Source organism: Myripristis murdjan, chromosome 10, assembly GCF_902150065.1.
Source record: "Myripristis murdjan chromosome 10, fMyrMur1.1, whole genome shotgun sequence".
Classification (NCBI taxonomy): domain Eukaryota; kingdom Metazoa; phylum Chordata; class Actinopteri; order Holocentriformes; family Holocentridae; genus Myripristis; species Myripristis murdjan.
The window spans coordinates 23,494,284-23,520,841 of NC_043989.1; the positions used below are offsets into that span (position 1 = coordinate 23,494,284).

Sequence of the window (26,558 nt, forward strand, 5' to 3'; positions counted from 1 at the left end):
CATTAGAACATCTAATATTTTTGCTTAAATAGTATTGGATTACAAACGGATTTACACGCTTCGATGAGGACTACTCCAAGTTCGTCAGCGACACTTTACTTTGAAAAGATTAAACCGGAAGTGTCACATTTTTATATTTTGTGTCGCCTCCGGTACAGCGGTGTTGATCTCTGCTTGAAAACGACGGAAAACTGCTGGAAACCAGCAAACCTTGACACGCCGGGTCGATTTATCTTTCAGATGGTACGTTTTCCATTTGGAGCAACCGACGATAAAACTGTCAATTAGGCAGCTAACGTCAGCTAGCCGAGAAGCTAGTGAAGTTATGCTAGCTTTCTTAGCTTTGGTGTTAACCTAACTGTCTTTACCTGCTTCTGGTTTTCTTTTCGTAACGTTACCATTTAAAGTTAATCAGCTAACGTTACCCAGGTATTGTCCCACTACCTATTTTTATCTAGACACCGAATATATTAACCTGTCAATATCCTGATATTCAAATACAGGCTACTTAACGTTAGCTAAAAGGGATGGGAGGTTTGCGTTATGTTCAGTGTTGTTGCTTGACAACGGAAAATTAAAGCGACAGTGCTACCAGTCAGTTTGGCGGCATCAGTGTGCACTGACTTGCCAGTTACAGTTAACATCAAATTGAAAACTCACATGCCTGTTTAGTGTATAGTAGTGGTAATACTGAGTGAATGCAGGTTGAACGCAGAGGTTTTCTGCAAGCATCTGTGTTTCATACCGCAGGCCCTAAATGTGTGTATCAGATTAACCTAACGTCAGCATGAGCATACTCAAGTGGTGTTAAGCCTTACACCATGAGGATCAGGGGTATGCAAATATTCATCACAAGCAGAAACTACAACAGCTGATTTCCTCAACCAGTTACACCCTCTCTGGTTGAAAGGGTGACAGCTGGTGACATCAGGTGGTGGAGTGTGTGACTGATGAAAACCTGCTAGCCTCTGGCCTCTGGGGTGCACAGGCCATTGCCTTACAAAAGGAAAAATGTTGTCAGCACTTAGAGGCTCAAAGGACATATTCAGTATTCTCAGGTGACATTGGTTGTTATTTTTTAATTGCAGTAGACCTTTGAGAAGGAAGTCAAGGAAATGATTCAGATGATATTATCTTAAAGAATTTGGTCAAGTGAGGGCTCATTATAATGATATGATGTTATTTTGCTTAAAAAATTCAAAAATGCTACATATGTCAGACACTGATATTTCTTGTTCTGTCTAGTTGTAGTATATTTGGAGCGTAGATCCGCTGATGAATGTACGTATGCTATTTTTTGTTCCCAGGTGGGTTGTGTAATGTTGTGTTTTGGAGATGGATGATGAGCTGGAGCACTTCATCAGGGAACAGAAGGCGAAAGTGGCAGAGGATAAAGCCAGTCTGGAGCAAGACCCTCCTTATATGGAAATAAGGGTGTGACTTTGCTTAATTTTTGGGGATCTGTAACTAATTTCACAACACTGAGAACCTGACTGTTTTAAAAAATGATGCATCCTCTTACAGATCTCTGTGTGCTGTGTGTGTTTCTGTGTAATGGCTCAGAGACCTACAAATCTTTTTCCTCTTTGCTAAATTGACAGAAATCCCACAGAGCTTATGAGTCCGCCATTAAGGAGAATATCCCTCCTAAATCTGCAGCACATGGGAAAGGTACAGTACATTACAGCAATAAGATGGGACTCTGTGATCTATAATCATGCTATTTATGCCTTTATTTATTGTCCATTTGTCCAAATTCCCACTTGCTTGTTTATTTGTTTTGATTCAGTTAGTCGTATATTCATTACTTAATTTTCCATTCATTTGTGACTGAATACATTCTGTATATTTGGGCAGTTTCTACCAACATAGCTCATTTTCACCACCTAAAAAAATGACAAAAAATAATTATGGCCACAGGCATTTTATTACTTGAAATTCATTGGCCAGAGCACCATGTTAAAGAGCCCCCTTCAAACATATATACATATATGTTCAAAAAATGTAATTTGTAAGCAAAGGTCATATTCCCACTTACATAGTGCAGTAACTCATCATGTGCTTTACTTTCATGCCAGCCATCATTTTGTAAGGGTAGGTGTTTTTTTTTCCTCACCCAAATGGAATATGTTTGATCCCAAACTCTTCACTGTGTGTCTCTATTTAATATTGATGGTGTGTGTTGTCAGAGGAGAGTTACGGTGTGGGTCTGCCTCTCGGAGTGGACTATGAGAGGAAGAAGCAGAGGCTGCAGCATGAGCTCCGTTTGGACTACAGGCGCTACATGTCTCAGGTGACAAAGTTTCCTGTGATCTCCAGGTGATCTGCAGTAGCAGTTGTGCACAAAAGTTCTTTTAATTTGTGTTCCAGGTCTGGTTCTAGTGCAGGTTGCAGATGTTCTGCCAAAGAAACACATTCATTCTAGACATTAGATTGACGGTACTTTTTCTTTAAAAGGGACTTCAAGCCAATTATATTGTAGATTAAATTTCACATATAATGTTGATGAGATAATCCAACATTTCTACAGTAATGATTCCAGACAAAGCACCGGAAACATGTTGAATGTAGTGATAGAGCAGTGTCAGTGACAAAAAAAATGTTCCTTTGAGCGTTGTGTTCTGTCTTTAGCCCAATCATTAAATTAACGTTGATTTTCTGTTGAGGTTTTGTTCTTGCGGAAGTAATAAGAACAATGCATCAAGAATCATTTTGTATTTCAGAAAAAACATCTTGACACTGTTGAACCTAGACCATCAGTTTCCCTTGAAGACAGGAGGCCTGACAAGGTAACTGTTGCATTATAATAACAGCACTGGACATCACTTGATTTAAAGATTTTGTTTCTGAAAGGACAAAGAGACTTGTTTGGTTAGTAATTCCAGCTTTGTTAGAATGATGTCTTTCAGCAATATGTACTTTACTACAGGAGTATGAAGTCATGTTTATTCCACTTTTCATATTTCTGCAAAGGTGCATGTAAACATCTCTGTGGCAGGTAACCATAGCATAGCAGAGTTCACACAGATTTGGCTTTAGGGCCCACTCACATTGGCAAGTTTGAGCCCGTATCGTGCTAAAGCCAAAATCCCCCCCCCCCAGTCCCCGGCTGGCCTGCACTCACATTACCTTTTTCCCAAACGCGCCCAAGCAGGATTGCCCCCGGTGTGCACGTCATCACGTTGAAATACGACAACAACAGGCATGGCCCGACATCATTATAAATAAATGTAGTTCAAATACATCATGTCTTCCTTTTAACTAAAAAACGTTTTTGGTCCTTTTAATCAGACATGGGATGTTTATTTACCTTGACAGTTTCAGAGGTAACTTCCTCCTTCTTCAGAAAGCGTCCAACTGACAGCCGGAGCGGCACCTGTCAGATCCGGCAGACCGGGTGACAGGGTGGCCGCACACCGCGCGGTGCCACGGCCAGTGCCGGCCGGTGCCGATGCGGTGCCGGCCAGCACCAGGTCTGCCGGATCGCCGCACACAGACTGCTGTACTTTCATTATTAACCGACTTTTGTTTATACGCCATTGCAGCAGCACAACGGACAATGACACAGACAACATGGTTGATTATTGATTGCGCAATGCGGCCATTCGCCGGTAATCGCGCTGTGCACATTAAACAGTTTTGCAGAGGCAGGAGGAAAGTTGCATGATTTACATCCGCGCACTGCGTGCGTGACCGTGCATGTGCTCATGTACGCGCCCATACCGTGCAGAAGCACACCTCCTCCAACCGTGCCAGAGCGGGGGAAGTGTACTGTATTCAAGCACGATACAAAGCGATCACACTGGTCAAAGAATCCGGATTTTAAGGGCAATCGTGCTTGGGCGCGGATCAAACTTGCCAGTGTGAGTGGCCTCTTAATGTTGGTTAGTTACTCTTTAAAACAACTTTTCCCCTCACAGGAGCATCACGGCCCTCATCCTCCTCCCCGACAGCTGCTGTCTGAGGGCCAGCGCAGCCCCAAACAGGACCTTCCCTCTAGGAAGGATGCAGCCACACTGACAGAGGGCAGGAGGGGGGTGCACAGAGTACTGCGTCGGGCCAGGGGCAAGACTTCCTGCCTAGATGAGGAAGAAGAGGAGGAGGTGTTGCTGGCTACCAGGCACAGAGGCAGGCTTGGGAGGCTGATGGACCAGGAGTCAGAGGAAGAGGAGTGTACCGAAGAGGAGCTGGAGCTAATGGAGGACATGAGGCACAGACTCACGGGGATGGGGGCTGGCTTTGAGAAGAGAAGATCCAATAAGACCGATGGCAGGTAGCTGGGAGAAGTTGTTTGCTCATAGGGCATGGAGTGTGTGTCCAACACAAACCATCTCCTTTGGACCACTGCTTTCATTTGCTCTTTCATGTAGACAGAAAAACACTCGGAACACTACAATGTATAAGTGAAAATTATTTCCGGTTTTAGGACATAGAAACAGCTTTTCATTAGTCTCACAGCAACAGAATCTTTTTCCAGTGCTTCCCACAAGCATCTGTTTCACACCACCTGAAGGAGCACACTCTCACTGCACCCTCACAGAAAACGTTTTGCTTATGTACATGAAATGCTACGTGGAAAGTAAGCATGCTCCTGCTAACAAATGATGACAACTGCCAGTCACCTCTTGCACATTGTTCATTTCCACTTGCCTGCAGAGATTTGAGAAGGCTTGGAGACAGACGAGTTGACCCCTCTGATGACTGTGGAGATTCAAATCATTATGGACCAAACCATGAGAGGTATGCCTGCTTCCTATCTTTTACTTTCTGTTCTAGTGGACTGCTTTGGTTTGTCATGTTCCCTCATAAACATGCACAACACCTAGATTCAATCTAACTTTCACACAAAGTCTGGCCCAATAAAACTTGTTTGCTCTCTCTTGTTTTTATCTGTTGTTATGTCTCCTGTTTGTTTGTTTTTTTTGCCAGGGAGAGGAGGCAGAATCCATCAGGGGGCATCAAAGGAGGCAGGAGATTTAGGACGCCAGTGAATAAGGATGAAGCTGAATTTGCCACCAGTCTAATGATAGGTTAGATCCACTTTCTTTGTTTATTTAGTCGAAGAGTTTGTTTCCAAATGGGAGAGGACCACCATTTCATAAACACTGGCTTCAGGAAAATGAATGAGCTTATGTTGTTTTTTGAAAGGATAGCTTGTTACTTAAATCCTTTTAGGAAATGAACTCTTCAGTGAATGAAAACTGTAAGATTTGGGAAAGTGGTGAGACTTTGTCACCTTTTTCTTCAGCCCGCCCAAAATAGTGATTTTCTCTTTCAAATGGTGTGTCTCTCCAGGAGCTGCTGATGCAGAGGAGGCTTTGCAGAGGAGGAAAGAGCGCTACCGGCAGGAGCTGCAAGAGCAGATAGCCGAGCAGCACAGGAACAGAAAGAGGTGACCCTTCAGTAATGCTTGTGTTTTCATCTGTAGCCAGGGGTGGCCGGAGTTCATCCCGGAAAGAGCTGCGTATCACTGAACAAAATATGAACACCTACTTGCTCTGTGTACATTGTCCTGGATGAGACTTGGGGTTGAATGCCTACAGTAAAAATTGTAAACTGTTAGTGATCATGGTGCATAAAACCCTGTGTGTATGTATTCTTGGTACAGGGAGAAAGATTTGGAGCTGAAAGTTGCTGCCACAGGAGTGACTGACCCTGAGAAACAGGTACACTTCCAACTTAGAACTCATTTTCATTTCAGCTTATTTGTCCAAAATGCTGTAGTGGGGCCAGTACAAATCTCCAAATTCACCCAGGCAAACCAAAAGTAACTTTAATGCAATATCATTGGCACTGCAGTTATACATATCCTTAAATAGCTGCTGAACAATTTTCACAACATTTTAGTCAGAACAGTAAATTGTATACTTTGTTAGTATTGCTCATACAATTCCTAATTTACTTGAGTTGTGGCTGGTCTTTTGCTGTGTTCATGTCACATCAGAGCAAGTTGACAGTCACTCATGATGATAAGAAAAACTAGGAACATAAGGTCCACGCTGAAAATAATAGGAATTACTGTTTGAATTTCTGAATCATCAAAGTTAGACACTACAATAGTTAGAAGGTCAAGAATCAGAGTCACGGTGCCCTGCTAATATCCCTGTGGTTTTAGAGTGATCATGTAAGTAAGGTGAACAAATGAAACTGAACAGTCAAATTAGTACTAGAGCTAAGCCCTGGGGATTAATAAAATTTCCCCCATTCCATGATTCAGCCGGACCGAATCAGGCAGTTCGGACTGAGCAGGAGAAAAGCTCCCCAGGTTGTGGAGCCTCCAGCAGCAGGAGAGGGCGAGTCGTCTGGTGGTCGCCACAGTGATGAGAAGCTCGGCGTGTGGGATGGAGAGAAGCCGCCTCCAGAGCAACCCCATGTGGCCTTCCAGTCCCCTGTGTTGGAGTACAGTGCTGCCCTAGGTCTCGGCGGAGGTGGTCTGTCCCCCTACAGGCAGCCTGCTGCTCCACACTTCCACAGAGCCATGGACACTCCCAGGTACACCACCAGGTCACCTCATCAACATCGTTTTTTTTTTTTTTTTTTTTTTTTTGCACATGAGTTTTTGGCCCTTGATATGTTTTGTGAAGTTGGCTGCAAGGTTACACAGTGGCTAAAAAAATGTTTTCTAACCGAAAGTTTTTGTTCTAGGATCTGAGCTCATTTCTGGTGTGACTCCCACTCAAAACACTACTTTCAGTATTTCTTTTTCAAAATGGCTCCTATTTAGATGCTGGTATTATGGAAGCTTGTACAACTGTGGTTTTACCAGCATATAGTGTTAAAAGTAAATTTATGCTACATCATGATTTGAAGAAAGCAGACTGTGTGTACAGTTTGAGATTGTTGATTTGTCTTGCAACTCTGGATTATCTAAAACAAAGTATGGGAGATTATATTTGCTAATTTTCTGGTCTTGGAAGGTTTTGAATCTGCACAAATATTTGTGAAAAGTAAGGGGCGATGATGTTAATTGCTGAAAAACTTTACTCATATTTTGAATTATTGACCCACTGTCATTTGACGTACAGTGTTGTTGAAAAATTAACTTTCTATAAAGGGATACTGCATTTTTGACAGTAATATTGTGATTATTAGTTGCAGTGTAAAATACTGTTCAGCTTGTTGTATGGCTTAGATCAATGAGTGTCATTCTGTGCTGCCACTACCAGCATCATCATATGGAACACATACCAAAAGTACAGTCAAAAAAAGATCTTCAGAAATTCTGGGATTTAATAAATGTCAACCATGTTGGCTTCTACTACATAAATTTTTATTCTTTCTGTCTCCAGATTCCCCTTGTTCGCTCCTCACCCCCCTTCAACACTAGCCGAGGCCTACAGGAACCCATACAGTGACACCCATCACTACTATGGCAGTAGAAACCTCCTGGATCCAAGCATACCCTACCGTAAGCGCTGGTCTCTTCTTAACTTTTGTTGAATCCTTTATTGCAGGGTTTTGTGCATTTAGGTTACGTTTCAGTATGAAATGCTTGTGAAAGGCGACTGAATCCATCCTCAGCATTCAAACAAAAGAAATCTGTCAGTCTGACATATACATTTTCTCATTTTATTAATTATAAATATAGTTTTCTATTTGGCTAATATTCGAATTGCTGTTTGTTGTGGTGTTTCTGATTTTTGGGCGGGGCAAATTTTGTATTTTTATTTATTTATTTACTACTATTTAACTTTTTATTTAATTATATTTTTCAAATCATCAAATTGTTAAGAACACTGACAAAAAAAAGAAGAAAATGTTAAAATGATCCCTCATGCATTTTTTGCATTTTCTGCATTCCAGCAATTTCTAGTGAATTAAATTATAGTGAAATTTAAGTATATAAATATAATTTAAGTGTTTCCCCTGCCTTCCACACAGTGAGTGCTGGAATAGGCTCCAGCACCCCCCACGACCCTTACGAGGATAAGCGGTTTGGAAATTGAATGAATAAAATTTAAGTATTCCTCATTTTCATGAGGACCCCCTGGAAGACCCTCGAGGATCCATGGGGGTCCCTGGACCACACTTTGAAAATCACAGCTATATCAGACAGAAATGAAATCGATATAGCCACCAATTTCCAATAACTTGTTAAGTAAATTTTCTCAAAAGAACGTTTGCCACAGGTTTGTCAGTGTTTTACAGAAAATGTGGAGATGGAACTTATGTATCACTTCACATATACATAGTAGACTTGACATATGAATACACTCAGCATTCAGCTTCAGAATTTGTATATGTTTTTATTTTCTATCCAGACGGGCAGCTGACTGTGCCTGGTGCTGGCCTTCCCATGTCCTACTGGAACATCCCACCAGGGGGAGCCATCCCAAGCCAGCTGGATAGCCACAGCCCCCACAGTCAGCATAGTGGAAGCAGCTTCCCCGAACCTCCAGCCCAGTAAATAAATCTACTACTAAAGTCTACTGTTCACTATCAGAGCTCTGGGTGGAAAAATTACTTCCAGCCACCATCCAAAGGCTGCTAAGTTTGTCTGGCACAACAGTCAATTTGGCAGCAAATTGTAACTATAATGATAATCTAAGTTATTCTAACCTATATGTAGTTGTCGGTATAGTACATGTGAGTGTTTTAGTAGACTCATTTTAGTGAAACAGTGTTTTGTCCAAAGTAAATCAGTGTGACTTGGCTAAATCAAAAAACTCGGCTTTCGAAAAAAAAAGCTAAGGCAATGACAATATTCAATGGTGTGAAAATAAACACAGAATGGGAACAGTAAATCATTACCAGTGAGAGTTGCTGGAAGAATTGGGCAAAATCTATCAGCAGTTGGTGGCTGATGGTCATTTTTCATTTTGGTCGGAGGGCTCAAAGTGGTGATGCCCAGATTTGACCAGTGCAATTCTGCAGCTCTCCAGGCAGGCCCAGCGGTGAGGCAGCAGCCGTCGATTCAGGAGCCGGGCTGTTCCCTTCAGAGAGATCCAGACCCATCAGGGAGAGAATGCTCAGCTATAAAGAGGCTCTGAAACAGCAGGTAGGTCGAACTTTACTAACAGACCACTAACACTGATGGGATATTACCAAAATTACAACCAATTTCCCTCTAAAACACCAAGAACTGTAATCTTAATGATATTCCACAGAGTATATGGCTGATGTCACTGTTTTTAATTCCCACTGAGTATCCAAAGAATAGTGTTGGAAATACTGTGACCCTCACTAGCATTAGCAGAATGTGACCAATTTATGGATGAATAGAGCTATAACTAAAGTTTCTCTAAACACCACTATTACACAGCATCAAAGGGAACCCCATTATAACCTCAGATGAAGATGATCCATTTTTCCATTTTCAGAAGCAAAATGTTTTCAGATTTCACTGAGTACTGAGTTTGGAGTGTTGTGTGTAGTGACAGTGTAGTTTTTGTACAAAATAGACAGTTTTGCATACCTTACATGCAGACATGGAAAATCACCTTAAGTCAACTTAACTTTTGTGTCAACAGTCCTGCTTATGGATACATAAAGACCTTTTTCCCAGAAGCCATTTTGACATGAAATAGCGGGTAAACACAGTTGTTATTAATGGCATTAATTAACATTCTGTTCCATTTAGGTCTGATAGATCCAGGGTTCTGCTGTTGTTCATGCTGCTTCACTGGAAAGGCTTGGCTACACTTAAATGGAACGGAAAATTAGCTAATGTCATTAGTAACACCTGTGTTTACCTGCTGTTTCATATCAAAATGGCTGCTGTGGAAAAGGTGTATTCTTCAGTGAGGATGAAACCATAGCGTCTGTTTTGAAGTGAATAACTGATAGTGTGTTAACTCTGAAGCATAGACTCTTTTACTGCATCCCAGTCTGTGATGTGTTGACAGGAAGACTTCAGGAGTGAGGGGAGCAAGCTTTATGACCAGGTAAAATGGATCCAGTTAAGATGCAAAAAAAAAAAAAAGTAGTTTAAGTAAGTCTAGTTAGACCCACAGTAGAGGCTTTTGTACCATGTGGATAGAACTGCAGTGGAGCTTGTTTGTGAGATCCTGCAAATCACGGTTTGCTTCAAGTCCCACTTCCCACCTCAGCCCCATCCCCATCTTCCATATCCTTCACCCCTTTACTTCATCTAAGATATATACATATTGAAGCTGAAAAACTCCTCAGGTCTCCACACACAGACACGCAAACACACACACTCATACCATACAGTATGTCTAGTGGGCAATCAAAGGTTCTATATTGTAATAGCTGGTATTTACTAGTGCTTAAAGTTTTGTTTAGCACATCACGACTCCTTGATAAGGATAAAACAAATAGCTGGTGTTGGTGCTGTTTATAAGTATTATTTGTATTCTGCCCTACAAACATTAGCAGCAGCAACAAAACACAGAGCCATCTAAATCAGCAACATAAATGCTGCTAAATGATTGACAATCCAATTTACTGTCAACAGATGTTTGTGATGAGATGAAAATTAAACCCTTAAGTTGTTTCTCTCAATTCACCACTCAAGCAGTTCCTGCTGTGTGGATTTGTCAGCATCTGTGTTACATTTGTACTCCAACAAAGTGGATGAACCTAGCAGTTTGTACTCTGGTGTATTGAGGCAATGTTGTGAGGGGGAAAAAAACTTTAACAGTTTAAAGTTTAGTCTATTATTGTTGAAGTAGTGCTGTGCTCAACACTTTGATCAGATCCAGGAGCGACAGGAACGTCGGCGTCTGGAGAGAGAGGAGAGGGAACGCTTCGAGGCCCAGCTGGAGGTGGACATGAAGAACCACCAGCCCTGGGGTCGTGGTGGCGGAGGGGCCCCACTCCGAGACAGCACCGGAAACCTCATCAGTAGGTCCCAGAGTTTCCCGCTTTAGTTATTTGCATTAATAAATGATGAGACATAAAGAAGTGAGGGATAAGGACATTGTTGTGCAGGTCCGATAAAACCTAGAATTGTGTTAGAAAAAAAATCTGGTCAAAAGAAAATCAAGATGGCAGACAAATTGGGAAGAAGAAGCTATACAACAACTGATACTGAAGTCTTAAGATCAGTGAATCTCAATAATCCAGTCTGTGTTGTCAACCAGGGCTTTTAGCATCTTACAGACAAGGCATTGATACTACTTTGGATCACCTCTGTGCTCAACTCCCTAGAGATAACAATTATCAGTTTAATTTTAATGTGTTTTTTTTTTTTTTTTCTGACAAACACATCATTGTGTTCTTTTCCTCTGGCCAGCTGACCTCAACCAGATGCACAAGCAAAATGAAGAGGCCTACAGCAACCCAGAGCAGTGGCAGAGGAGAGCCACGGCTGCCATGACGGCACGCCAGGTGGAGCACCCCGATCCCAGTGACAGGGTGTCTGGTACTGCAGCCTTGTTCCCTTTCTATTTAGTTACCAGTGGTTGACCATCAGAACATTTTAATAGTGCTGGGCGGTATGACCAAAAATGTATATCACGGTATTTTTCAAAATTATAACGGTTTCACAGTATATCATGGTAATTTCTTTTTTCATGCACGACTGGGTGTTAACCACATTTTCTAATGATTTAGAGAAGAATTACTGCAGTAAATTAACTTAGAATGACCTATTTTACTGTCATGAGGAATGAATACTGGGCATTAATGTCCAGACAACTGGAAATTAATGTCCAAGTTGTCCACCCTAGTATTAATACAGGTTTACATGGCAACACAAAATGATGCAAAGAGGTGGCACTCATGATTCTAATGAAGTGAAGGAATCAGAATGCATGATAGTTGCAGTCAAAATACACAACCTTTTTATTATGCAAATTTAAGGCCACTTGCATTAATATGCAGACTCATTTGACTGATTTAACAATATGTTAAATTATTATTATTATTTTAAAAATGTGAATTACTTATCAAATAGACAAGACAATTCAGCTACCAATGAATGAGCAGTAGTATGCATGTGATAACATAGATTGAAAAATAAGCCGAAGTGATACCTCTTCTCTGAATAGACAAGCTAAGCCAGTGCGCTGCTGTAGCCTGGAAAGTTTCTTTGCTTTTTCCAGACGGATTTTTTCGAAGCCGAAGAACTTCCAAACAGCCGACACAGCTCCTCTTTTTGGTAAAAGTTCTTCAGTACCCACTGCTTAGTGAGTGCCACTGCAAGAACAGTTCCCCCTCTAACGATGTCCCACGGCGCTACTAGGGATGCTAACCGGTGGCCGTTTGACCGGTTGTTGACCGTTTGAACTTTAACCGAATAATCTTGACGGTTAAAAACCCTTTAAGCCCGAACTAGAGTGCCTGTAGAGAGAGGGTCTCCTTACGCCGCCATTGCTGTGAAAAAACGGAACCGTTGGAGTGAACGGAGTTGTCGCCACTTTCTCTCTACAGGCACTCTAGTCCAAACGTGTTGTCGCCGACACAAATGCGCATGTCAGATTGTAAATACCGTAACTACTGTAAGGTTTTATCGATCAAAAAATTTCAACTGTTCCTGAAGGCGGAGAAGTTGCTCTTGCACTTACATACAGTTTAATACGGTAAACATGGTGACGGGGCGCTCTGCCGGGTTTCGATGACGTCATTACGCACAGAGCTCAGCTCGGTAGAGACAGACCGGAGAAACCATAGATATCGATAATAATTATATTATAGTATATTATAATTATATTATAGATATTATAGATATCTACGGGAGAAACGAGCCAAGCTTCTGTTTGTCGCGGACGTAGTGGTGTGCGTCCGGGGCAAGACAATGGCGCCGGTGCTAGCGCTGCTAGCTTCTATTTGTTGCGGTTATTCTTTTATGGTTTACAGACAGTAAAATAATATTCTCGGTTAACCGAAATAAACCGATTAATGAGGCCCGGTGGTCGACCAAGAAAATTTTCCATTTTCGTCATCCCTAGGCGCTACCGTCCGCGTGCTGTTTCCAATGTTATGTGCGCTACACACACACACACACATACACACACACACACACACACACACCGGTATTGGGGTATCTGAAAAATTCATATCATAAAAAAAAATAACACTGGTATTCGGTATGAACCGGTATACCGCCCAGCACTACATTTTAAGCCTGGCACTAAAACCAAACTGGGGAGAAAATGAGTATAGCTGTGAGACCACAACTGAGATTTCCTGCATTGTTTTTAAGTGACAGAGCAAAATGCATACAGTACCTAACCTTGATAAAATTAAACATTTATAGTGCTAAACTTTGAACACAAGCACATTTGGAGTTAATATTCCTCAAAGACTACATCAAGAGATAAGCACTACATTTCAAAAGCACGCCATTTGTGTCATACATACAAGTTCTGTAAAATAAAATTAAGGAAAGTAATGGTTCAATAGCCAATCAATTCTAATAAAAAGAAGGGAAATTAACGATACTATGACGGAGTGGCAGTAATTAGATGGTAGATTTGTGCTACATCCTCAAAACAGCCATGATGGTCCTAGCTACTGCTGCATGACCACTGACAAAAATTAGGAAATATGTCATAGAGACAAGGTTTTTTTTTTTTGTTTTTTTTTTTTGTTTTTTTTTTTTACAAATGGTGTCCAACTCTCAGAAGTTTGTTGTCTTTCCCTCTCTGTGTAGGTTTCACCCATGTACACACCCCCCAGTTTGCCAGAGGCAATGTGTTTGCCAACCAGCCCACCCAACAGCAGCTCCAGGAGCAGGACAAGTACAAAGCCTACCTCAAACAGCAGGTATTGCTTTGAACAGCATGTGCTACCTCAAACAGAGGCAGCTGGTCTTGTTTTCTGAAGTCATTTTGAATTTAGGGACAAAGGTTTACTCTCATCAAATCCAGTTTACCACAGTAAGAATATAATTCTGTTTTTGTTGAGCATAGTTTGTTTGTTGGAATTATTTTACAATTAACTGGACAGATGGTTGGTACGGTTAGTGGATGGTAGAGATAAGTGACATTCCTGCCCTGCAAGCAATAGCCCTAAGCCTTACAGCCTCTGAGCCTCAGGTTACAAGCTGTTTGGGGTTTTGGTGTCTGGTTAAAGGGGCTTTGTTGCCTTGTTAATGTGAATTTGTTTGCAGATAGAGGAGAAACGTCGTAAAAAGGCTGAGGAAAGAGAGCGGATCAGACTGGAGGAGGAGAAAGAGGAGAAGAGGCTGGCAGAGCAGAGGGCTCGCATCCAGAGGGAGTACGAGGAGGAGCAGGAGAGGAAGAAACGCAAGGAGATGGAGGTGTGGAGCTAAATCACTGAGCTCAATAACGGGGTTGCAACACATGGGGGTGTTCTATTTAATTGACATTTCAGCATACATCTCCATAGAAACTGCAGAGTAGTTAACCTCAAGTGTGCAAGGATGTGTTTTTTTCATGGATCAAGACTTTTTTTAAACATCCTTTCCCTTGTATTTATACTGGCATGCAAGGGTGTAGGAATGGCAGGGGGCACATATTCCCCCCCCCCAGTATTGGAAACAGTTAAAGTTTCCAAGTGTGAAAGTAACTAACTTTCCAAGTGATACCCCTCAGTGTAATGTTTTTATGATGGAGCCAACATTTACCCCTGTGTTATGTAGTTATCTCAATTATTCAAATAACTTTTGGTAGCCTAACATAAATGCAGCTGACCTTTCTCTGCTGTTCCTCACCACCTGGTTGCCATGTCCAAGATAGCCTGTATCTGTTTTGAGTGTCCTTTGTCCTATAGCATGACTTTGTGGGGAAATAATACTAATAAAATTATAATCATTTTACTTGAACTGTGAATGTCAATTTCAGCTAGTGCCACCCCAAAAAAGCAATAAAAGTGTCCAGGGATGATAAGTAGTTTTTTTTTGTTTTTTTTAAAGCATAGTGTAGGCAAAAGCAAACCAAGCATACACAAAACAGTTCAGGTGACAGTTGAGGTTGAAGTGACACAAGCGGTAGCTTACCATTTATTTAAAATATCATGTATCATTTTATCTGGTGAACCCTGGATCAAGCAGCAGGGTAGAGGCAGGAGAAGGTGCAGTGTGTGAGGTCCGCGCACAAGCTGGATTTGTTATGACCAAGAAAAAATGGTAGTTTATACCTTAGTTTTAAAAAGGGAAGCATTTATGTTTCGGGCCTTTTGCTTAGACATGCATCATCACTGCAGTCGTGTCATATTTTTAGGATCAGGAAGGCAATGACAAGTGGAGCGGAAGAGACAGGGTCTCAGGTGAGGTCTTAAAAATAAGAAGTGATGAATATGCTGAGGTTTATGTCTTATTCCAATCATTTTTCACATAGACAACAACTCAAAATGAATAAAACCAATCACCTACCAAGCCTAGTTTTACTTTCTTTTATTTTAAGTGTTGTGTCATTAGGAGAATTCAGGTATCAGGAGCAGGGAAGAGTCAGGCGGGGCTACTGGATCTCAGGTGAGATCCAAAAATAGGTAAGTTATAAATACAGGGTCAGTTCAGAGCTGCAGGGTGTGTGGTGGGGGCTAAAATGGATATGTGAAGAATTAATGAAAGTTCATACTTTAGTTTTAAAATGGGCTATATTGGCATTTCGGGCCCTTTGCTCAGACATCACTATAAAACATTTTTAGGAGCAAGAGAGCGTAGTGGTGACAGGAGAAGAAGAGACCGAGTTTCTGGTGAGATCTGAAAAGGGAACAGTGATGAGACGTTCTACTCTTCTGTAGATATAGAGATATCGGTATGTGTATGAGCATTTGCGCATATGGAAATCATGCGTATAATAATGCAGTCTAAAAACTTAAATGTTCGACTTTTATGGCAAACCTGTATTGAATATGTTGCTGATGTAATGGTTAATCTCTCCAGTACTGATATATTAATTGTAGAGTAAGAGTTTAGGGTGTTCTCTGATTGAATGAAAGCATTTTAAATAGAAAAGTGTTTATAACACATAAATTGTTGATGCAAAACATGCAAGAATGTCCATATTTAATCCTTAAATGCAAAAAATTTCACACAAGCTGGTAACTGTGCTGCTCCCCATATCAAACTCTACACCCCCGCTGGCATGTTAGTGTGCTTGTTGCTTTTGTGTACCTTCTGTTGTTAATCACCTGGCTTGAGGTCTGCTGCCATCTCTCCCAGCTCTCAGTGTAACCACAGACAGAATTTAAAAACTAGGACCTTGGATCTGATAGGAAGTAATCTTTGTTGGGCCTGTGCGTTTAAGTGTCCATGAAATTACAAGCCAGGTAAATGTGGGAAACCCTCAAGCACAGGTCTGCAGTGCATACTGTATGACCGTGTTTCTGTCCTCAGTGTCCTAGGATTGAGGTCTGGAAAAGAATGAAATGTTAAAATGAAAGCCTGTGTTCAGTGGTGTTTTGTCAATTCAAATTTTAATCATCCCACTCGGGGAAAGTGGCTTTGCAGTCAGTCAGGTAAAAATACAAACAAATCAGGCAATTATCCACCGTCACCAAACAAGGCCCAGTGGGCAACAGGGATGCCATCCAAGCACATCAAACAAGTGACCACAGTCGCATTGAAAATGACACGATGAACTAGAATTGCATCACTTCATATAGATTTTTTTTTTTTTTTTTACACAAAGAGCAAATGATAGACTCTGCATCAGTTTGTAAAAGCTACTTTGTAGTATTCAGCCTGTTGAGCACCAAAGCAAAGAAATGCATATGCCTGACAGCAGCTTATCCTCCCATGGAAAATACTCAGGACAGTCCAGAATGGCAGTGGTCTTCCTAAGGACCTGTTAATAACAACGTCTCCCCTTTTCTCAGCAAAATGCCAAGAACGAGGAGCTGATTCAGCTGGCTGAGCAACGGAGGAAAGAGGCCGAGAGGAAGAGGAAAGAGGCAGAGGAGAAGGAGAACGCATCGCTGAGGAGACAGTATGAGAAGGAGAGGCAAGCTCGTCTGGAGGAGGTTAGCTTATTTCTACAGCAGCTTTGCTTGCACTACATCTACACTGTAACCTACCACAACTTCTGCATGAGTAACCCTATATGATATGTTGGATAAAATGTCATTCACACCACAGAGCAGTTTGCATTATATAAAGTGTGTTTTGTTGCATAGTTTAATATCGGTTCTATCAAGGTTCAAAAGGCAGAGTGTAATAGTATATAGGGAGAATTTGCATTGCATTGACTTCAGTATTAGTGGCACCAAAGTCTGGAACCAGTACAGATTTGGACCACTGTTGCTATGACAACATGGTGGCATGCCCCTTGGTCGTGTAAAATAGAGCCTTGATCTCCTTGACAAAGATCTAGTGCAGAGCAAAGCATTGTCATGAAGTCTTGTTATGAAGATGAAGCTGTGTAAGCTCCCCTTACAGATCTACACATTGCACACAGTTGTGTTTGCTGCTATGCTGGTCTGTGTCGTGTCCCTTGTTGCCACTGGTAACCACTGTCCAAACATTGTCCATGACAGGCCTCTGTTAAATCCAAACACAAAGGCAAAGAGTGGCCACAACCTTCAAACAATCAGACTTTGTGTTAGGGGTTGAGAGTGTGTTTGGTTAGTAAGTTAACTGTATGTGTTTGTGTGTGTGTGTGTGTGTGTGTGTGTGTGTGTGTGTGTGTGTGTAACTGAACGGGTGCCTGTTTTCAGGCCCACAGGGAGCCCTCCCCTCCAATCCCCACCCTGCAGAGGAAACATGGGCTACACCGGTACACCCCCAGACCTCCCACTGCTGACAGCCAACGCTCTCCCGGTCCTCTGTCTGTGAGTCACACACACAAACACACACACAGTCACACACACACAAACAGAGAGAGCAGTGAACCCTACAGAGGCCTGCAGAGTCTGGAGAATGAATTTAATCATGTTTAAGTAAAAAATGCTGTTCAGTCCTAACGCACATTTGTCTACACATTTTATGTAGCTGCAGACTCACTCTTTTTTCATGTAACTGAAAAACAGTGCTCACCTGTAGAGTGATATGTTCTAGTTTATAGACACATTGGCAGGCATCATAGTGAACATGGACCAGCACATTCAGATCAGTTCAAGAAACAAATGTCTGGAACGAGTCTGGAATTTTGACCTGGAAAGTATGAAGGAGTTGCAGGGAAAGATCAGTCAACCAAAGGACCAAAATATTATGACTTCTTTTTTGTTCAGCATCTTTATTCCTGCAAAGAACATGCTGAGTCAACAAACTTTCCTTGGTTCTTTCCTTACATTAAGCACAAGAAATGCTTTCTCTCTTTGTACTTATTCCCTATGTCTAAGGAGCGCTCTCTGTCTGGGCTCGAATCCCCTCCAGTCCCTGCCTGCAGAAACCAGCTGCGAGCCGCAGGTATACACACATACACACACCAGAGGTAGCTGTCACAAAGCCTATAGGTTTAAACCCTAAGCTGTAAGCTGCAGCATGAGTAAATTGAATGTTGTCTTCTTGGAGGAAAACCTGCATGCTCTCTGACATAATGGATCAGTATTAGCTCATACTTAAAGGCTAGCGCTGGCAGTTGGTATTACTAGTGAAACCACAGTGTAAGTATATCTCCAGTTATATGTTGTATGCTTCCAGAAGAGCAACGCAACGTGTTCAACGAGCTGTCAGCGTTGCGCCAACAGCTGCGCAGTGAACAGAAACGACTGGAGGGTCGTCTGTTGCAGGCCGACTGGGAGGAACTAGACTCCCCTGTGGAAGACAGGTAAGACCCTGACAGATGCATCAACTCTTATTATTGTTGTTATTATTATATTATGATTATAAACCCATCCTATATATAATGTGACATCTACCATTTGAAGGACACTTATCCCCTGTGCGTTACAATACTGTGAAACTAACACCTTGTTCAGATACGTGGCACATCAGTTTTTGAGCATTGTGCTTCCCCTGCTGTTCCCAGCCCATGACAAACAGGAGTGAGGAGCCTAATCAGCTAATGACACTCAAGAGTGCAGAATGTCATGTCAGAAATTAGCAACACAACAAAACATTTCTGATTGATTTGTCATGACTGCAAAGAACGAGGGTTTTCACATACATATTAGGACTTCCCAGTATGACAGGCGTGTCGGGTAAAAACCAAGCAGTGAAATGCAGGAAAAACAGGAAGATTGTGCACAGTCTACACTTGGAAATGGCACTTGATTGCAGTGTTTCGGTCAGTCAGACCCTCATCAGGTGAAAGTAAGCCAACAAATATCATTCACTACATGAAGAACACAAGTCAGGAGCATTTATAAAGGGTAACTCCCAAAACACACCTGTAGGTTATCCAAAAAAATAGGTCACACAAGTCACAGTATAATATGTACATCAATGACTAATAAACTATGTTACAGAGAGCAAATGCAGACAATAAGTACATACAAGTAAAGGTGATAAGCAACATGTTTTCCACTAATAATGAAGGTAAATAAGCAAGAATATCAAATACTTCATCTTGTTGTACTATTGAATGAAAATGATGTTATTCAGCATCATAGCAAACATTAGTACATTGCACATGACTGTGTATGAATATTACTATTACTAAAGACTTAAATGGTAAATACATTAAGCCACAACAAGATCTAAATAAGGCAAGTCTTACAAAGTCACAAAAATGTCCATTTAACAGTGAGAAGAAGAATGGATACAATAGAGCAAGAGATACAGGATTGGATTTTTCACTAGTTTGAGATGCTTTTGACACCTGGTCACAGCAAGCATCAGCATCAAGTATTTGATGGACACTAGCGGTGTGAGCTGATGTGCTCACACCGCACTTTTCCGCAGTTTTCACTTTTCAAATTGACGGCTTGGTGCTTTTTCTTCAGCCTCTTTGCTCTGCTTATATAGTGGAAACTTGTGCGTTCTCTTGCATACAGAGATATTTTCCAAAATGTTCCTGTGTGCATTTTTTTTTTTTTTTTTTTTTTTTACAGGGAATAAAGTTGTGTTTTTAAAACAATATGTGTGGGTGGCCCCAGTGAGAATGCAGCCCCTAACCCTGGCATTGTTCTTGCTCTGTTTTCACCAGACCTTTTACAGATATCTGTGTCAGCCTGAATCAGTATCTGTAAACTCAAACAAAGTCTGATACACACCTGACCATAAATTATTATGTAGTTGTAGACTTTCATTTTACGTTTTACAAGAATAATTTTCTGTACCAAGCAAACTGCTAATAACAATTTTGTGTGTGTGTGTCCAGACATCAGGAGCGCCCCCTTCTGAATGTGTTTGACATGGCCAGGTTGCGGCTTCAGGCTCCGGTCCGAAGGCCCGCCTCCAGCAGCGCAGAGCCCAGGAACCTGCTGCGAATCCATGACTCCCTGCAGCTCAAACTGCCTGGTAAGACTGACACACACCATCTAGTTGAGCGAGAACAAACAGCAACAGTGTTGTCAAGTTGTTATAGAGAAACTGGTTTGTAGTCAAAAGGTTAAAGCCAGTGTGTCCATCAGCACTCCATCCTTATCTTAACAAGTCATTCATGATCATCCTTAGTCCTAAAATCTTATTTTTCAAGTGGAGAAAAAGTATGCCAGTGCAGTGCTGCATTTATTTCGAAAGCAGATTATTTGTTTTGAGAATTGTCTGGCTGTCTGTTGATACTAGGGCAATCATTTGCTTTTTTCTTTTGTTTCAAGATATTGAATAAAACCACAGTGGAGAAAACTTGGATTATCCGACGCCACAGGCAAAACTTTTCATTAGTTTTAATAAAATATTAACATTTATTATGAGAGTAAATGACTTGTTAAGATGGACATTTTGAGCAAAACACCAAACTATCACTCACTACACAGAAGTAATTCTAGATAAGAGCATTGACTATAAATTAAAGGTAAAACTTCAAAACAAAGATTGGGTGATTTCATTTTGTTTTGTACATGCAGCTGCCACTTACTTGGAATGGAAAATTACAAGTGGCAACTAAGTGGCACTCATCTCTCAGAAGAAGAACAAATGAAACGCTTTGTTTGTGAACTCAGCAGCATTTCCAGCGTTGAAAGCAGCAGTCACTGCATCACATTATACTTGTTTTTGTGTCAGATGGTGAATCCAGGGCGGGTTCCAGTGACGTTCCCAAGCAGGACGAGGTGAGAGTGGGCAACAGGACAAGGTGGGACTACAAGGAACCACACCGCCAGTTCAGCAGCCAGAGGACAACCGCCCAGGATGGTTAGAGCTCACTGCATTATAGATAAATTACTTGATAGATTATAAATTTTGCTGTGGAAGAAGAGCTTAGTAACAACCAAGGTGCTTCCTTGTACCTTTAAATAAGGAATTTTGAATATTGCTAACGTATTAGAGCAAGGACTTTTTGACTTAACTTTTGAACTTTTAGTTTACCAAAATATACTTTGTCTTTGGTGGCATGACCGCAACTTTCCTCCAAAATGTAGATGTTCCAAAATGCACAGGTTCCAATGAAATATGAGCTTCATTTATTCTTAAAAAATGTGCAGATGCAGTGTGGGAAAGGAAATGTTTCTCTCCTTGTGTTGCAGATTATTTGGACCTGTCCCCACCTCGGCAAAATCACTATCTGGTGAGTTGAAAAGGAAGAGGTTGTACATCGCACCCTCTGTTTGCCATACCCTTGGTTTTTATTAAAGAAACACCAGAGTATATCAGTGTAACTAATGGAGTGAGATTGTGAAGGCAGTGTTGTGTTTTTATTCCAGAGGAGTGGGGCAGGAGACTGTTCCAGAGGTTCTCTGCTGGAGTCAGAGAGCGCCTTCATCGGTAAGACAGATGATCTTTGTGTGTAGTATAGAATGTCTTTTCATCTTTCATCATAGAAGTCAGCGCACTTGACTGGTTACCTGAGTTTTTTCACGCCACGCAACCTTCCAACCTTGTGAAAAACATGAACTATTGCAGTGCTACAACACAGAGCTGAAACAAATGAGGCATTTGTCTTTCTACACTTTTTTTTTCTTCTCTGACACAAAGGTCATTTGCTGTTGCCCGTCTGCATTCAGATTTGAACAGCTGGTCAGCATGCACTACAGGAGGATGTCATATGCCATGGAGATTTGAATTGGGGAAATAAATATGAATGGAAAGAGCTGGTTAGAAGTTAACCTGTGGTGCTTTCCACTTTAGTAAGGTTGTGGTAGCATGTAAGCGTGTAGGAGTGAGGTATCTCCACCCTGACTGACTGACCTGATTTTACTTCTTGTGGCGGGTTTGCTGTGTGGGAAACAACATGGAGTGCAACATTTCCTCTGAGTTTGTGCAATTGTGCAACCAGGGAGTCATTTTGTTTGTGTGTATTGGTTCCTCAGAGCCGCTTGGTGATGCCTTTCCAGTGCCTGCGACCCCAGAGCCACAGAGGACCCCCCAGCTGTCGGCCAGGGAGAGAAGGAGGCTAGCCAAACAGGCACAGCCCCCCCAGGTACTTACCCATCCACACCAGAGACCCTCCCTTACATACATAATTATTAAGGAAACTAAAATCATCCTCTGTTTTTCCTGGTTGGTTTAGGATCGACTTGCCTCCAGGGAGCCCATTGACAGCCCCAGAGCCCCAGATAGCTACTCCCACCAATCAGGGAGCAGGCTAAGGCGTGAGGCGGGCACAAATGGAGATGGGAGGAGTCGCTATAGGTCAAGAAGGCTGATCGCTCTCAATCGTCATGGCAACACAGCAGGTACGACACAGTCGACAACATTTGATGTTGCTGGCTTTTCAGTCAAGTGTCCGGTTACTTTTAAGCCTCTGAAAATGGGGTGACAGTGTATAAAACTGGCTGTAATTCCTGAACGGTTAATGCTAAATTTTTGTTCAGCCCCTTAAAGTAAAGCCAAAGTCTGTACTTCAGTCACGTCTTGATTAGGGGAGACCGGGGCTGGTTGTCACACGGGTTGGTTGTTTCATTGCTTATTACAGCCACACTAGAGGACGCTGTAACGTGATATTGACATCAAACAATTGGCCTGACATCCTGCTCATTTTGCACTGGTCATCTTGTTGATAAAACACAAAACATTGAGGTGAGGAGATATTATGTGATTTTTATGGGTCAGAGTAATTTTTTATGTTGGTATTGTTTTTGTATTAAAAGCTTGTAGGTTATTGGTCAATTAAAAATCAAATACTTCGACAAAAGTCGAAGGTAATAGCTTTGATTTGAGTCAGCTTTTAGCTATCTAGCTAAAGCCATGTGGTGGCTAGCTTAAAATGTTTGTCAAGAGGTTGGTTGGGGATGGTTGTCTCACTGCTCTGGGGGTTGGTTGTCACACGCGTAACAAATGTTTTTTCAGCTATGGATTTCAAATACAACTGTTTCTTTGTTGGCAGAATGGTCAGGAACTTCAAAAGGAAGACAGACAGGGGCAGCATGCCACCAGATGTTATGCTCAAGGCTGTGAGGGAGGTGAAAATAGCAGGCAAAAGCATACACAGCACAGCTAAGGACTGGCTATATCAAAAATCATTAGATTTTCGGTACTGACCAAGAAAAGCAGCTGGAAATCTACATCATGAAGGCCTCTGATATTTAGTACGGTACATATTGCATTCATGAAATGTTTGTTTTTAATAAAGGCTAGATTTTTTCAGCACTGTACATTCCTTAATTTCACCTATTATTACAGACAACTCAAAAAAATAATCACCTGGTTCAAATTCATGTTTTAAAGACAAGGGGCATTGATGAGTACTATTAGTATTCCTTTTAAAACATATTTGGTGTTTCTAGCTTAAAAAACTAAAAAGTTATTTGTTATTTTAAATCACTTATTTTTTTTTTTACTGAAACCCCATTGATAACTATAGGGACAACCAACCCCATACCTTGTGACAACCAACCCTGTAATGGGGTTGGTTGTCACAATGTGTCAGAGTGTCTTTGATGGTTAATTACCGCTTTGTTACAATAATTTGAAAAATGAAAGGGATACACATTTCAAGCCAAGACCTTAAGCTTCCATTTAATGTAGGAATGACTATTGAAATATGTTCAGATGATGAGCAATTCACACAAGAGTAAAAAGTGTGACAACCAGCCCCGGTCTCCCCTACTCCATTGCAATTCCACTGTGGTGGTGTACAAGGGCAAAATTATGAATATTGTGTCACTGTCCAAATACTTAAGGACCTAACTGTACATCATTTACATGTATTGAAGGGTAGCTTCAAAATATTGGGTAACTTATGTGCAGTGTTGCAAGTCATGCCTTTTCGTCACCCAAGAGCATTTTGGCTGAGGAAATGTATTTTTCTAATTCCAACTAAGAAAAGTACCATGTAAATATTGTATAGTAAATGGGATCATAGGAATTTTTGCCTTTCTCTTTGACCCTTATGTTTTTTTCCTCTAGCACTATTTGAAGCACTACTATAAGGTTGTTCTGTCTTTCCTGCTCTTGTCCAGGACGAGGAGACATGTCCGATGATGAAGACAACTCTGCCCCTCTCCAGATTTCTCTTCACCATCCTAGCCACCACGGCTCTGAGGAAACGGTTGCCACAGATACCTGGCTGCGGCCGGGCACGTCGGACACGCTGAAACGTTTTATGGGCGGCCCATCAAGGAGGGAACGCCTGATGCAGGACTCCACTTCCCGAGACTGGGACGGTCCCTCCACCTTTCCCAGCTAGCTTCTACCCAGAATATCCCCCTCTGTCTTTGTATGATTTTATTTATGGCTTCGCTGAAGATGCTTGATATGAATGTCTGCAGGGCTTAGTGCTGAGAAATGATACCAATTAGTATGCACTGATTTTTGGTATCATTGTTTACAATATCAAAGACCCTCCAAATTTCAAATCCTGACAACGAAAACTGAAGTCTTCTTCTTATGGGCATTAATATTTTTATTCCTAATTTAATAAATTATATTTTCATTGATATGGATTGTGAGTTTTATTTGATTATGTTTGACAACACACCACATTCTCAAATCTACTAGTATCACTTTGCTGACTGTCCAGTATTCTGTATTTAAAAAAACAACAACAACAACAACAACACTGTTTTTCCTAATTATGTTCCATATGCACATGTCATTATGGACCAGTTCTGAGTGAGGACCATACCAGTTATTTTTGGCCCGTTTACTACAGTTTACCCACAATTCATACTGCAACAAACCGTTTTGTAAATCCTGTGGGGGTAGTACAGATTTCACAACATATGATCAAAGTCCATTGATTTTCAAATTTGAATTTTTGGTTGAAACACACACCTTATAATGTTCTGCTGCTGAGGCTGACAAAGTTATCACCATTACTGATAGCTGGCATTGTAAAGAAAATGTTTCCTCAGGGACTATTTTCTGGCAGAGAGACAGTTTACAAGAGCAACTGGTAGTGTAGCTTGGCAGATATCACTATCATTCTCAGCATATTTGTGCTTTTTGTCTCCAGCGTTTGCTTTGCCAACAACACAGCTCAAGCAGTGGTGCAGTGGGGGGTATATGGAGTATACACGCACATCTTTTTCTGGCAATTAGCAGTAGAACCACTTCCTCTTTACTGATATACCCCTCTACTTAATAGTGCAATATACCCACCTCATCAACTGTCACTACACCACTGAGCTTGAGAATTTAAAAATGACCTTAGCCCCCTGGAGGCACCACCAGGAAGGTCTGTTCAAATCTCTCCGCCCAACGTCAAGTCAGCAAAACACAACAGTGCTGCTGCTTTTAGGAAAACTAATGTGGACGACTTAATCATGGTGCTGGAATACTGGAGTGAAGAAAGTGTGAAGCCCCTGAAAGTAAATTTTCATATTACCGTGGAATGAATGGCAACCACTGGCTGGATAATGGGTGGAAAAAAAAATGATATTGGAGTTCTAAAATACGACTGCTTGCTTTGGGAAAAGATTGGCAGATTTTTTTTTTCGACTATAAATGAGCAGCAGAGCAGGCTATTAATTTGCGGTCCTTTGTGCTTTTCGGCAGGTAATAGAGAGGAGAGGCGGGGAGGGGAATTAGCTGGATTGATAGCATGGCAGTCTATCATGCCGGCAGTCACAGGACCTGGGGATTTGAGACAGAGGAGAGACTCGAACTTACATGAAAAGCGATGCCTGGAATTGCTGATAGAAGCCATATTTTCAGGGTTACTGTTGCTCCTGAAAATTTTGGGTTACTGTGAAATTCAGGGAGGCAGCATACTATATATTCCAGACAGGGAAAAACAAGAAATGTGGTCATTTCTCAAGGGTAGTCAGGGAACGTGGGGCAATTTTACCTTACTGGAATATATCAGAATATATTTTACAGCGTGTTTCGTGCATTAATTGCATTGGATGTTGATTTTAAGCTCAAACATACAGTGTAAACTCTCCCTATGGCCACAGTGGGAACGCTGTCGACATTTTGCCCCGTTGGGACGGTGTTTTAGGTGGACCGGGGGCCTTTGTAGCTGTTGAGCTGACAGCTGACAATAGCTCTCATGTGTAGAACATTTTTCATGCTGCTGAGAAGCAAAGGCGGCGTATTAAAATTGCATTGTAAAATGTGAAAAATACAGTGGTGTTGGAGGGTTGTAGGCCACTCTCCCTAAAGAGGGAATAGTTCTGTCTCTCCCACTGCTTCCCCTCTCCTCTTTCTCATTCTTCCGCTCTTGCATGCCAGAGCATAAACACACACACACACACACACACACACACATGCACACACACATTGTCTGTCTCCCTCTTATCTCTCTTTCCTCGTCCGCCTTCTT

The 26,558-nt window shown here is 41.6% G+C and overlaps 1 protein-coding gene and 1 long non-coding RNA gene across 4 annotated transcripts in view; one reads left to right on the plus strand and one right to left on the minus strand.

The window, feature by feature from the left end:
* The first annotated feature begins 114 nt into the window (after positions 1-114).
* On the plus strand, positions 115-24,729 carry LOC115366166 (centrosome and spindle pole-associated protein 1-like). Of its 3 annotated transcripts, none has more exons than XM_030061474.1 (30): positions 115-243; positions 1,308-1,434; positions 1,602-1,671; positions 2,190-2,293; positions 2,724-2,789; positions 3,921-4,273; positions 4,657-4,740; positions 4,930-5,030; positions 5,296-5,392; positions 5,609-5,666; positions 6,218-6,492; positions 7,290-7,408; positions 8,262-8,403; positions 8,875-8,998; positions 9,846-9,884; positions 10,659-10,806; positions 11,198-11,326; positions 13,559-13,671; positions 14,018-14,167; positions 16,690-16,833; positions 17,527-17,640; positions 18,151-18,217; positions 18,452-18,578; positions 20,073-20,212; positions 20,918-21,046; positions 21,379-21,419; positions 21,556-21,616; positions 22,162-22,271; positions 22,362-22,527; positions 24,253-24,729. In XM_030061474.1, exons 2-30 carry the CDS (start codon positions 1,336-1,338, stop codon positions 24,477-24,479), a joined length of 3,597 nt encoding a protein of 1,198 aa, XP_029917334.1. In that variant the 5' UTR covers positions 115-243; positions 1,308-1,335; the 3' UTR covers positions 24,480-24,729. The 3 variants fall into 3 exon arrangements, with proteins under 3 accessions (XP_029917334.1, XP_029917336.1, XP_029917337.1); XM_030061477.1 differs by lacking the exon at positions 115-243 and adding an exon at positions 2,079-2,094 and having other exon boundaries at positions 1,396-1,434; XM_030061476.1 differs by lacking the exon at positions 9,846-9,884.
* Positions 23,619-26,558, minus strand: part of LOC115366174 (uncharacterized) — a 95,410-nt gene continuing 92,470 nt past the window's right edge. Inside the window, exon 3 of the long non-coding RNA XR_003928819.1 lies at positions 23,619-23,896. This is a non-coding gene — a long non-coding RNA (uncharacterized LOC115366174). The remainder of the gene's footprint in view (positions 23,897-26,558) is intronic.

What these genes read in the sequence shown, in the direction of transcription:
- LOC115366166 (XM_030061474.1), top strand. Translation starts at nt 1,336, where the DNA reads ATGGATGATGAGCTGGAGCACTTCATCAGGGAACAGAAGGCGAAAGTG. An exon ending in ATCTGCAGCACATGGGAAAG is followed by an intron (nt 1,672 to 2,189) that starts GTACAGTACATT and finishes GTGTGTTGTCAG; the next exon opens with AGGAGAGTTACGGTGTGGGT. An exon ending in AACAGGCACAGCCCCCCCAG is followed by an intron (nt 22,272 to 22,361) that starts GTACTTACCCAT and finishes TGGTTGGTTTAG; the next exon opens with GATCGACTTGCCTCCAGGGA.